Source organism: Crocuta crocuta, unplaced genomic scaffold (genome assembly GCF_008692635.1).
Source record: "Crocuta crocuta isolate KB4526 unplaced genomic scaffold, BGI_CrCroc_1.0 scaffold73, whole genome shotgun sequence".
Classification (NCBI taxonomy): domain Eukaryota; kingdom Metazoa; phylum Chordata; class Mammalia; order Carnivora; family Hyaenidae; genus Crocuta; species Crocuta crocuta.
The window spans coordinates 6,955,566-6,969,722 of record NW_027529443.1 but is presented as its reverse complement, the minus strand read 5'-3'; the positions used below and the strand labels follow the sequence as shown (position 1 = coordinate 6,969,722).

The 14,157-nt window shown below is 36.9% G+C and overlaps 1 protein-coding gene across 1 annotated transcript in view; it reads left to right on the top strand.

Annotated features, from left to right (window-relative positions):
* The window catches only part of LOC144228658 (phospholipid-transporting ATPase ABCA3-like), a 130,023-nt gene that overhangs the window by 52,975 nt on the left and 62,891 nt on the right, over positions 1-14,157 (top strand). Inside the window, 1 exon segment of the mRNA XM_077760565.1 lies at positions 4,837-4,966. Within this exon segment, the coding sequence (XP_077616691.1) occupies positions 4,837-4,966 (130 nt within the window).

Here is a 14,157-nt window from a genome sequence, read left to right as displayed (position 1 = left end):
GCTTGGTGTCTAGATGAGTACATTGGACCTGTTTAACACTGAAAGGCCATTCATTTCATCTTATAGGAATCAACACTTACTCTAGGCATATTTTTGCCTATAGAGCCTCAGGCAAGATAATATCCCAGAGCTTATTGTTTGGTCCACCAGTGTGGATTCCACATACAGTCACATCAAAGAATCCTACTTTTCAGCGAAAGAAGTACAATAGTGAGCTCACAACACTGGGATGCGCTGGTCTATACATATATCCAGAATCTCTCATCTGAGGGGAGTGATGAAATAGCCTGCTGAAGACATATTTGAGGCAACCATGTAAAGATGGTAACTTGCACAAATGAGTTGACTTCTTTCAGGATGCAGTATTCACACTAAAGTAAAGGCCACTATGTGGTGCCTTGTCCCCAACAGGTAGGAGACATGGTTGGAAGCCAAAGGGTAGAAGCAGAAGTGGTCCTAGTTACTAGTAGTCCTAGTGATCCATATGGGCACTTGGTACTTACTGTCATCCCAATCATGGCCTGTGGGAGATCATGATCCCCAAAAGGAAGATGCACCAAGAGATCCTTTGAACTATAAACTGGTTACTGCTAAGCCACTTTGAACCTTTTTATGCCAGGAGACCAACAAACAAGAAGAGGAATCACATTTCTGGCAAAGGGTGGTTGATTCTAATCACCAGGAAGTAGAGTTGATAGCTATTACATTGTGAGAATAGGGAGGGATACATTTGGCACTCACATGATCCCCTTATATGTCTTTATAGTCTCCTATCCAATTTGATAGTAAATGGAAAAATATAGCAGTTATGGCCTGAGGAGTGCATAGTTATTTCAGGAAGAATGTCTCGATCAACCCCACATAAGATTATCAGCAATGCTAGCCAAATATGAGAGTAATATAGAATGGATAGTAAATTATGAAGATAATCTCAGTTGCAGTGTTAAGGCTAGTGACAGGGATCCCACTTACATTTTTCACATAAGTTCCCCTCAAAAAGTTTCACTACAGTCCTGAAGGAGCTGCTATGAGGACCTGGTGAAGGAAGAGAATTCAATGCAAGGAATGAACCAGATAGTATACTGCACTGCCCAGATGCCACCCTCTGGAATGAAAGACTTTTTTCCCAGCTGTGGAAAAAAGTGTCTTTGTCACTGAGAGCTTCAGCTGACAGCTCTCACTGTCATCTTGTTTGGAATATCTTTGGCAATGAAAAGCCACCTCAAACAAGGCTCTTGTTTCTTGCCTTGGAGAAACCTAAATCCAATGACTATTCAATGAGGGGGCATGAAGACCCTATCTCTCAACTTGGGATAACTTTAAATAGCCATTCTAGCCTAACAGCTCCTCATGGGGTCACCTGAGGCCTTAGAGTTGCTGAACTGTATTTTGTCTTCATCCTCTGCCCAGTTGTCTTTCCAGCCTTTTCTTCTACAGGTTTTGATCTTGAGAGCACTCTTTAATAAACTCCCTACATTCTAATCTTTTAATCAAGAGTGCTTCTTGGGAACCCAGCTTGTAACAGTGACATTAAAGCTGAGACCAGGATGATGAGCATGGAGAGTATAGTTAAAAAAAAACAAAAAAACAAAAAAAAAACCTAGGTACAGATAATTCAAACAGACAGAAAATTCAAAGCCCTAAGATGGAAAGGATCTTCATTTGTTGAGGAACACAGATGAGATTAAAGTTGGAGTGAACAAAGCAAAGAGGAAAAATGACATGAACTGAATTTGGCAATATAGTCATAATACAAATCATGTAGGGGACCTTGAAAGCCACAATAAAGCTTGGATTCCATTTTTTAAATGTTGGACAATAATTATAGGCCTTTATTATTTTTCTTCAAGTTTTAAATTCCAGTTAGTTAGTTAACATACAATATTAGTTTCAAGTGTAGAAGTTAGTGACTCATTACTTATATACAATGCCCAGTGCTCATCACAAGTGCCCTCCTTACTACCCATCACCCATCGCCCACCTACCTCCCCTCCTGTTTCTTGGTTTGCCTCTCTTTTTTCCCCCCACGTATTCGTTTGTTCCTTAAATTCCACATATGAGTGAAATCGTATGGAGATAGAAGTGTAGAGATTCAGAACATACAGTAAAACCTTGGCTTGCAAGCATAATTCATTATGGAAACATGCTTGTAATCCAAAGCACTTATATATCAAAGTGAATTTCCCCTTAAGAAGTAATGGAAACTCAGATGATTCATTCTACAACTCCAAAATATTCATATAAAAATGATTACAATACTGTAATATAATACAAAATAATAAAGAAAATACAAAATATACAGAAAAATGAATTAACCAGCACTTACCTTTGAAAATCTTCATGCTGTTGTGAGGGAGACAAGAGAGGAGGGTTATTGTGTAGGACACAATAGGATCACTAATGATCACTGCTATCTATTGGCTCAATGGAATCTTCTTCTTTTTGTGCAGCTTTAATAAGGAACCTATCCAATGACACTTGCTTTTGCCTCCTTTTGAGGATTTCGTGGAAAGGTGATGTTGCATTGTCATTAAACAGATTAATTGTTCACACTGCTACACCCTTATTCAGGTTATGCTTTTCCACAAAATTTTGCAGTGTTTCCCACATCTTACACATCTCCCTAATCTGATTTAGAGTGAGGGGTTTCTCCACCTTTTTGTCCTCCTTCTCTCCAGACGGGATGCAGACGTGACTTCTTATAAAATCTTGCCATTTCAGCCACTCCCATACCTTGTTTGTACTTCTTGATGATTTTGTTCTTAACTTCCACCATAATTATCTCCTTCTTCTTACTGCCTTTCTTTTCAACCTTTTTCTGCATGGGGGCCATTGTATACACTTGCATGGATGTTGACTACAGTACAGTATTAATAAACTCTTGTCATTTACTGTATTTAATGTAACTGGGAGTAAGGCAGCAGGAGAAAGTGTCTATATCTACAGGCAGCCTGACCTAGAATGAAGCAAAGCATCCCTAAGCTTACTCTTGTAAAAAGCAAAGGACTGTCTATACATGCTTTGAAGTTACAAAAAATACACTAGTCCCTTCCAACATTCTGAAAAAATCACTGATTTCTGCCAAAAACCGTGTCCCGAGATCGAGCATCCAAGCATAGGAGATGATCACCCACAATCCCACATTGAGAGAGAGAGAAAGAGAGACAAGAAGCATTGGCTCAGCTGTGATCATGTGATGTTTGACATCACGTACTACTCATATCACAAGACATTTCTCATTTATCAAATTAAAAATTATTGGAAATGTTTGCTCATCTTGCAGAACATTCACAGAACAAGTTACTCACAAACGAGTGTTTTACTGTATGTGGAGTAGAGCTGAAAATATTTTCTTTCTCGTTGGTTGTGAAATTGAAGGAAAAGGAGGACGCTAATGTAGTTGTTGGTTTTTTGCCTTGAACAATGGGTGGTTGTTTGAGCAATTTATGGATATTGAAGACATTGGGGGAGAATTTGAGGTGTGCTTGGTTAGTTAAAGTACAAGTTTCAAAAGATACAAAAATACAGATTTGAAGGAGTATATGCACCCTGATGCTTATAGCGCATTATCAGTAATAACCAAACTATGGAAAGAGCCCAAATGTCTATTGACTGATGAATGGATAAAGAAACACACATACACTGCAATATTATTCAACCATCAAAAAGAATGAAACCTTGACATTTGCAACAATGTGGATGGAGCTAGAGTGTATTATGCTAAGAAAAATAAGTCAGATAAAGACAAAAACCATATGATTTCACTCATATATGGAGTTTAGGAAACAACAGATGAACATATGGGAAGGCGAAAAAAAAAGAGAGGGAAGCAAACCATATGAGACTCTTAAGGATAGAGAATAAACTGAGAGTTGATAGAGGGAGGTGGATGGGGGTGGGTGGGCTAAATGGGTGATGGGTATTAAGGAGGACACCTAGGGAAAAAACTTTTATTGCCATTTGGAGTAAAAGAGAAACACCAGGGTTTTGTTTTGTTTTTTGTTTTTTTTGTTGTTGTTATTACACAAGATGTTTTTTATTCACCATCTGTTTGTTATATTGGAAGGAGTATATGTTTGAAGTCTGAGTGAGATGGGCTTGAATCCCAACTTTTTGATTTAGATATTGTTTCAAGTGTTTTCACTTCATTTTCATTAAAATTTTAACCAAAATCCTTTTACTAGTTTCATAGTGCCTGTGTTTTCTCCAGATAAGCAAATGTTTATATATCATCTTCCCTTGAGGGCATCTATCTTTTCTTAAATTTAAGGCTAATTGGTTGCCTAGAAATGTGACTTCTCTGATGAGTTCAAGAAAATATATGATTTTTTTAGATTATTTAGTTTCTTGTTTCCTAGAGTGAGAGTGATGCCCTTTACATATTTTTGCATCTTAAGCAGGAGCACTGCTAAACTACACATAAGAAGAAATTTGAGATGCCTACAAAATATCTATGTTTTAGATGTTCTATCCAGGTTTTCTGTTGGCAGTTCTCTAAACCAGGACAAATGCATGAAGTGAAGAAGATTATGGCATCATCAGCTTTAAGATGTTAATTGGATCAAAACATGAATGGATATTCCTGAGGGATGTTTATAGAATTACTGTGAAATTTTACAACTCATGTTATGCCTTCAATTATTTTTTTCCAATCACAATTTCATCTTTCTTAAATTTTGATTTATTTTTCCTCATGAGATTGATTATGTGGTATGGTTTCTTGTATAAATAGTTGATATGAGTGTTCTTTCAAAGTGATAGTGATAGTGATAGTCAATAGATAAAGTCAATAGATAGTGATAGATAAAGTCAATATTTGTGGATTTTCCTCAACAGGAATTCCAAGTACAGAATACTACCAAGATAGCTGTAAAAGACTTGTCTTTGAATTTATATGTGGGGCAAATTACTGTTCTTCTAGGATACAATGGAGCAGGAAAATCCACTGCACTATCTATTCTCTCAGGTAGGTGTACACATCTCTTCAGAGTGTTGTAGACACTGTAGATCAAGCTTACAAGACTTTTTTTGACTCCTTTTGATGTTTACAATATAGCCAGTTCAATGATACATAAAATTGTTCAGTAATTCACTTTCTTTTTAAGTTGTAAATAATTTCATGTGAGCGATATCAGATATCAGGTTTTACAGATATTTTACAAAGTAACCATTGTAAAAAAAATGCTCAAAGAATTAAAGGAAACCACAATTAAAGAAATAATGGAACATGTGTGAAAATAATATCATGTAGAAAATATCAGTTACAAGGTAGAAATTATAAAAAGAAGAGTCAAATGGGAATTCTGGAGTTGAGAAATACAGTAACCAATGTGAAGAATTCATTAAAGAATTCATCAACAGTAGATTTCATCAATTGTTCCAAGAGAGAACCAGTGAACTTGAAGATAGATTGATGGAGATTATAAAATGTGAATAAAACAAAGGAAAAAGAATTGAGGAAAATTAAAAGTTTCATAGGAAGTTTTGATATCTTTAAATATACCAGCATACATATAATAGAATGTAGGAGAGGAGAAAGAGAACAAAGCTAAAAAGTAGTCTACAAAATAATGGCTGAAAACTTGCCAAATTTTCTGAAAACATTAATCTACACATCTAGGAAGCTCCCCAACTTCAAAAAGGATAAATGTGAAGAGATCATCACCCAGAAATATCATTCTAAAATTATGAAGGGGAATATCTTGAAAGCAACAGGTCAAAAGTTATTTGTCACATTCAGTGATGTCCCAGTAAGACTAGAAGCTGAGGAGGCCACAGTGCCTGGGTGACTCAGTTAAGTGTCTGACTCTTGGTTTTGGCTCAAGTCATGATCTCACAGTTTCCTGGGTTTGAGCCCCACCTTGGGCTCTGTGCTGGCAATGCAGAATCTGCTTGGGATTCTCTCTCTCTCTCTCTCTCTCTCTCTCTTCCCCTGCCCTGCTCATGCTGTCTTTATCTCAAAATAAATAAATAAACTATAAAAAATTTTTAGAAACAATGGAGGCCAGAAGGCAATGCGATGATATATAACAAGTGCTGAAAATTTGAAATGATCAGTTATTAGTAATGAAATGGAATCAATAATCAAAAATTTCCCAATGAACAAATGTTCAAGAACAGATGACTTCACAGATGAATTTTATCAAACTAAAGAAGAGCTAATGCTCATTCTTTTCAAAACTTTCCAAAAAATAGAAGAGGAAGGAAAACTTCTAAATTCTTTCTGCAAAGCCGGCTTTATACTGAAACGAAATCAAGGACCCTACGAAAAAGAAAACTACAGGTCAGTAATTCTGATGAACATATATATAAATCCCTTCAACAAAAGCTAGCAAAGCAAATTCAACCATACATTAAAAGGATTCATCATGATCATGTTGGACTTATGCCAAAAATACAAGGGTGGTTCAATATTGGCAAATCAATCAATGTGATACATCGCATTTATAAAAGGAAGGATAAAAACCATATAATCTCTTCAAAAGATGGATAAAAAGCATTTGGCAAAATACAACATCCATTCTTGGTTAAAAACTCTCAACAAAGTGTGTTTAGAGGGAATATATTTCAATATAATTAAGGCCATATATGACAAACCCACAGCTAATGTCATACTTAATGGTAAAAAGGACCCTGAGCTCACACCATCCCTTATCTATAACTAGATATCATCCACATCCAAGTAAATAAACAAGAATGATCCAAAGACTGGAAAAGCAAATGACAACTAAATATAAACCAGAAGCTGCATCTGAAAGATTAGGAAGGTTAGAAAGGCAGAGAAAGGGTGCCTGCAGGAGGCAGGAAGCTGTACACAGGAATGGCAGAGAAATGATTCCGTGCACCAGGGAGCTCACACAAGGAAGACTAATCCCCATAATCTTTTGCTTTGAACACCAGAGGGGCTGAAATCTGTGAGTTTGTATAGCCAATGGAGCCTGGAGCTTTAAAAGTCAGCAGATTCAACACTGAGTGAACTGGGAGGGCTAGTGATAGCTGAACCACTGCCCTTAAAGAGACAGCAGCCTACACAGAGAAGCAACATAAAAATGTGAGTTTACACACAATGCCCATGAATTCTGAGGACTTGCTTACTTTAAGCCTGTTAGCCTAAGTCCTGGGCTTAGGACAAATTTTGTTAAGGCCACATGTTCTCCCCTTCCAATCACTGAGTGCAAAGCTGTCATTGAGTGCCCTGAACATCTGCTGTGCTGTGTGTGCCTAGCCATCCTTGTGTGCTGAGCCCTGTCTCCAGCCCACTGCTGCTGCAATATTTGGGGGGATCCCGCATAAGACTAGTGGCCCAGCACACTAGTCACCTCACTCCCAAGTTCCCTGGCAGGTACACCCCTTAAGAGCTGGTCTGCCTCAGTCCCACTAACACCAGAGAGAGCAAGCACACCCACAAAAGTCAGAGAATCACTGTCAATGACTTCACTGAAAGGAAAAGTGACTCAGACACAATAGCAGAGCATAAACAACACACAGAGGATACTCTCCTAAAGTGCCAAGTTCTGATGAACAGGGGGTAACGCACTGTATGGCACTCCAGGACCTCTTCTTTATAAAGTCACTACTTACAAGAGCAAAAGACATAGCTGACTTTCCAAACACAGAAACAGAGAGGAAGACAAAAAAGGAGACAGAGAAATTTATCCCAAATGTAAAAACAGGACAAGGCCACAGCCAAAGATCTAAGTGAAGCAGATACAAATACCATGGCTGATAGAGAATTTAAAGCAATGATCATAAGGATACTCACTGGACTTCAGACAAGAGTGAAAGACATAAGTGAGACCCTTAACACAGAAACAAGGAACAACATAGCAAAGATAAAGGGCTCAATGTATAAAAATAATGGGTTCAAATTTAAACAGTTATCAACTTAATATGGACTGCTATATGCAGAAGAGGTTATATACAAGCCTTAATGATAACCATATATCAAAAACCACTAATAAATATACAAAGAATAAAGAGAAATCCATATATATCACTAAAGAAAATCAACAAAACGTGAAAGAAAGACAGCCTACTGAATGGGAGAAGATATGTGCAAATGATATATCCATTAAGGGTTAATATTCAGAATACGTAAAGAAAAGAAACAATTTGATTTAAAATGTATACAAGAGAGGTGTCTGGGTGGTGGGTCAATTGGTTAAATGTCTGACTCCTGATTTCATGAACGTGACTTGCAGTTTGTGAGTTTGAGCCCTGCATCAGGCTCTGCACTGATCGTGTGGAGCCTGCTTGGGATTCTCGCTCTCCTTCTCTCTCTGACTCTCTCTCTCTCTCTTCTCAAAATAAATAAACTTTAAAAAATGGACAGAGGACCTGAATATGCTTTTTTCCAAAGAAGACATATAGATGGCCAATAGACATATGAAAAGATGCTCAACATCACTCATCATCAAGAAAATGCAAATCAAGGGGTGTCTAGGTGGCTCAGTCTTTTAAGCATCTGACTTTGGCTCAGGTCATGATCTTGTGGTTTGTGAGTTCGAGCCCCAGGTAAGGCTGTGTGTGGACAGTTCAGAGCCTGGAGCCTGCTTTGGATTCTATGCCGCTCCCCTACTCACTCGCTCTCTCTCAAAAATAAATAAACATTTAAAACATTTAAGAAAAAGAAAATGCAAGTCAAAACCTCAAGGAGATATCACTTTGCACAAGTAAGAATGGTTAGTATCACAAAGACAAGAAATAACAAGTGTTGGGGAGAAAGTAAAGGAAAGGGACCCCTCATGCACTGTTGGTGGGAATGTAAATAGGTGCAGCCACTATAGAAAACAGTATGGAGTTTTCTCTAAAAATTGAACACAGAAATATCATGTGATCCAGTAATTTTACTGCTGGGTATTAAAATTAAAATTTTAAGTAAAAGAAAATTAAAAACAGTAATTCAAAAGGTATGTGTACCTCTATGTTTATTGCAGCATTATTTACAATAGCGAAGAAATGGAGGCAACCCAAGTGTCCATCAATACAGGAATGGATAAGGAAGATGTGGTATGTGTGTTTGTGTATATATATAGATATATGTATATATGTGTATGTGTGTTTGTGTGTATATATATATGTATGTGTGGGTGTGGGTGTATATATATATATATATACATATATATATAATGGAATATTACTCAACTATAAAGAAGAATGAGATCTTATCATTTGTAACAACATGGATGGATATGAGAGTATTGTGTTAAGTGAAATAAGTCAGAGAAAGGCAAATACCTTATGATTTCACTCATATGTAGGCTTGAAGAGATAAAAACAAACACTCTCAATACAGAGAAAAAAGTGGCAGTTGCCAGAGAGAGAAGGTAAGGGGAGGCGGGATGGGAAAAATTAGTGACAGGGATTAAGAGGTACAAACTTCCAGTTTAAAAAAAAAATTATTTTGGGAGGCGCCTGAGTGGCTCAGTCGGTTAAGCATCCGACTTTGGCTCAGGTCATGATCTCACTGTGGGTTCGGCCCCGCGTCAGGCTGTGTGCTGACAGCTAGCTCAGAGCCTGGAGCCGCTTCCAATTCTGTGTCTCCCTCTCTCTCTGACCCTCCCCTGGTCATGCTGTGTCTCTCAGAAATAAATAAAACATTAAAAAATTTTTTAATTATTTTTTTTTAAAAAGTAAAGTGCTGAAAGAAAAAACTGTCAGCTTAGAGTCTTATCTCTAGGTTTCAAAAATTAACATAAAATAACACATTCCCAGATGAACAAACCTAACAATTGATTCCTAGCAGATATGCCTTTAAAAAGTTCTTTGGGCTGAAAGCAAGTAACACCAGANTGCATCAATATGGTTAATTATGTAATTATATAAGACAGTATTAATGCATATTACTTTTTAACTAATTTCAAAAGGAATTGTATGAAAATATTTATTGTACTGTTGGGCCTCCAATATAGAAAAGTAATAAATTTGACAATAATCACATAAAGGAAGCAAATAGGACCAAATTGTAATAGAGTAGGGAAATAATGCTAGATGGCAACTCTAATCCATAGGAATAAATGAAGAATGCTAAATAAGAAGTAAATTTAACAAACTACAAATACATACTTGCTCTCCTTTCTCCACTTCTGTAATAGGCATAAAATTCTGTAAGTATTAGTTATAACAATATATTCTTGGAATGGTAATACATGTAGATGAAATGTGTGTAACAATAGTAGAACATGGGTGCCTGGGTGGATCACTTGGTTCAGCATTGAAATCTTGATTTCATCCCAGGTCATGATCTCATGGTTGGTGAGATGAAGTTCCATTTTGGGCTCTGTGCTGGCACCATGGAGCCTACATGGGGTTCCCTCTCTTCCTCTCTCCCTGCCCCATCCCTGCTCTCTAGCTCTCTCTCTCTTCAAAAATAAATAAACTTTAAGGGAAAAAAACAATAGTGGCCCAAAAATAGAGAAGAGGGAACAGAACTATATCAGAGTAATGACTCTATGGCTCTCTAGACTTAAGTTAGTATAAATCTGAGTTGATTCTGATAAATTAAATTGTATATAGTAAGCCTCAGAGCAACCACTAAGAACTCAAAAATATATATATTTAATATATATTAAAAAATAAATATTTTTAATGAAAAAAATCTTTAAAGAAATTTAACTGTTACAATAGAAAATATTCAATACTGAAGAAAGCAATGAAGAAATACAGGAACAAAAATGACATGAGGCATCAAAAACAAGAAAGCAAAGTGGCAGACATAAACCCAGCTATATCAATAATAATGTTGTTAGAGGATTAAACAATCCATATAAAAGGCAGATAGTCAGATGTGACAAAAAATAAGATCCAACTCTATGCTGTGTACAGGAAACATTCTGATTCAAAGATGCAAATAGTTTGAAAGTGAAAGGATGGAAAAAATACACAAAATTCACCCAAAGTAAAGCTACAGTAGCTATGCAAATATCAGGCAAAGTAAACTTTAAAACAGAATTGCTAGAAAAAAGATATTTTTAAAAAACTTTTAAAGGTTTTTTGTTTTCCTGTTTCTTTTTCTTTTTTTTTTTTTTTTTTTTTTTGAGACAGAGAGATGCATGAGCAGGAGAAGGGCAGAGAAGAGAGGGAAAGAGAGAGAATCCCAAGCAGGTCTGCACTGCCAGTGGAGAGCCCGACATGGGGCTCAAACTCATGTAACCATGAGATCATAACTGGAGCCAAAGTCGGAAGCTTAACCGAATCACCCAGGCACCCCAAAGGGTATTTTATAATGATAAAGAGATCAACTTATCATGAAGTTGTAACAATTATAAACATATATGCACGGAACAGCAAAGTTCCCAAATATGAGAAGCAAAAACTGTCAGAATTTAAGGCAGAACTAGATAGAAAAGTAATTGTAGATTTCAATATCCTACTTTCAGTGAAGGATACAGCAACTAGGCAGAATATCAACAGGTGAATAGAAGACTTGAAAAATATTACGCACAAAATAGATCTCATAAACATCTATACACATTTCATCTAATAACATCAAAATGTATATTCTCAACTACATGTAGAATATTCTCTCGGATAGACCATATATGAGGCCACAGAATAAGCCTGAATGAATTTAAAAGATTGAAATCACACAAAGTGTTGTTTCTGCTTACCCTGGAGTGAAATTATAAATGTAAAACAGGGAGAAACTTGAAAAATTTGTGGAAATTAACATACTCCTATGTACCAAAGGTAAAAGAAGAAATCACAAAAAATTAAATATTTTGACACAAATGAAAATGACATAACACGTAAAACTAATGAAATGCGTCTAAGACTGTGCTTCGAGGGAAATTTATAGCTGTAAATGTGTGAATGGCTCAGTTAGGCATCCAACTTTGGCTCAGGTCATGATCTCGTGGTCTGTGAGTTTGAGCCCCACATCAGGCTCTATGCTGACAGCTCAGAGCCTGGAGCCTACTTTGGATTCTGTGTCTCCCTCTTTCTCTGCCCCTCCCCTGTTCATGGTCTGTCTCTCTTGCTTTCAAAAATAATAATAAAAAAATTAAGTTCCCAGGGACACCTGGGTGGCTCAGTCGGTTAAGCATCTGACTTCAACTCAGGTCATGAACTTGTGGTTTGTGAGTTCAAGCCCCATGAAGGTCTCTGTGCTGACAGGTCAGAGCCTGGAGTCTACTTTGGATTCTGTATATCCGTCTGTCTCTACTCCTTCCCTGCTCATACTCTGTTTCTCTCTCTCTCAAAAATAAATAAAAACAATTTTTTGAAAAAGGACCTCAAGGAAATAATCTGTCCACCTTAAAACATTTAAAAAAGAATAGCTGGCTAAATCCTAAGCAAGAGGAAAGAAGGAAATCATAGAATTAATGAAACCCAAAGTTAATTCTTTGAAAAGATTAATAAAATTAACAAAACTTTACCTATACAGACCAAGAAAAAACACAGAGAAAGTTCAAATAACTAAAATCAGAAATGAAGGTCCGCTACAGAAATTAGAAATCAAAGGGTATGATTAGCTAAACAGTTTCATTTCAGTGCATCTAAAATTAGATTACATTATTCAAAATGAAATCATCTGGAATAAACATGATGGAGAGACTGCAATGCAACAGGGATAATTTGGGACATCATATCATAATGGGCATTTCTGAACATATTTATCCTCTTAGTCATCTTTTTTTGTATTATTGAAATATAGTTGACATACCAATGTTCTTTTAGTTTTAGGTGTACAACATAGTGATGTCAAAATTCTATACAACACTCAATGCTTACTACAGTAAGTATAAAGTAGGATTAGTTATTGGATTCAAAGTGATATTTTTTCCTTTAAACGTAAACAATAATTATGAGAGGTATGGATAAAAATTATATAAATATTTTGAAACCATTTTAGGTGACTATTGATTACTAGAATTTAAATTCTTCAAGGACAAAACTTTTATTGTTTGGACTTTCTACTTTCTTTTTTTTTTAAATATTTTATTTATTTCTAGGGGAGAGAGAGAGAGAGAGAGACAGCGTGAGCAGGGGAGGGTCAGAGAGAGGGAGTCACAGACTGAAGCAGGCTCCAGGCTCTGAGCTGGCAGTCAGCACAGAGCCCGACGCGGGGCTCGAACCCACGAACTGCGAGATCATGACCTAAGCGAAAGTCGGACGCTTAACCGACTAAGCCACCCAGGCGCCCCTGGACTTTCTACTTTTAAAAGTTTACAAATATACAGAAACAAATAAAAATGAAAATACAACAATTCAAACTCTATGGGATGTGGCAAAGGCAGTCCTAAGAGGAAAGTATATTGCACTCCAGGCTTATTTCAAGAAATTAGAAAAAGTCAGGTACAAAACAAAAACAGTGCACCTAAAGGAACTAGAAGGAGAGCAACAAGAGCACCCCAAACCCATTAGGAGAAGAAAAATAATAAAAACTGGGGCAGAAATAAACAATATAGAATCCCCCCCCCAAAAAAAACAGTTGAACAGATCAATGAAACCAAGAGTTGGTTTTTTTGAAAGAAATAAACAAAATTGACAAACCTCTAGCCAGGCTTCTCAAAAAGAAAAGAGAGAGCACCCAAATAGACAAAATCATGAATGAAAATGGACTTATAACCAACCCCTCAGAAATAGAAGCAATTATCAGGCAATACTATGAAAAACGATATGCCAACAAACTGGACAACTTAGAAGAAATGGACACACTCACTACCTAAACACACACTCACTACCAAAATTAACATGGGAAGAGATAGAAAATCTGAACAGACCCATAACTAGTGAAGAAATGGAATCAGTTATCAAAAATCTCCCAACAAATAAAAGCCCTGAGCCAGGTGGCTTCCCTGGNTCAGAGACAGAGGGAGATACAGGCTCCGAAATATGCTCCAGGCTCTGAGCTGGCAGTCAGCAAAGAGCCCGACGCGGGGCTCAAACCCACGAACCGCGAGATCATGACTTAAGCGAAAGTCGGACGCTTAACCGACTAAGCCACCCAGGTGCCCCTTCCCTGGGGAATTCTACCAGACGTTTAAAACAGAAATGATACCCATTGTTCTCAAGCTATTTCAAAAAATAGAAATGAAAGGAAAACTTCTGGACTCATTCTACGAAGCCAACATCACTTTGATTCCCAAACCAGACAGAGACCCAGCAAAAAAGAGAACTACAGGCCAATATCCTTGATGAATATGGATGCAAAAA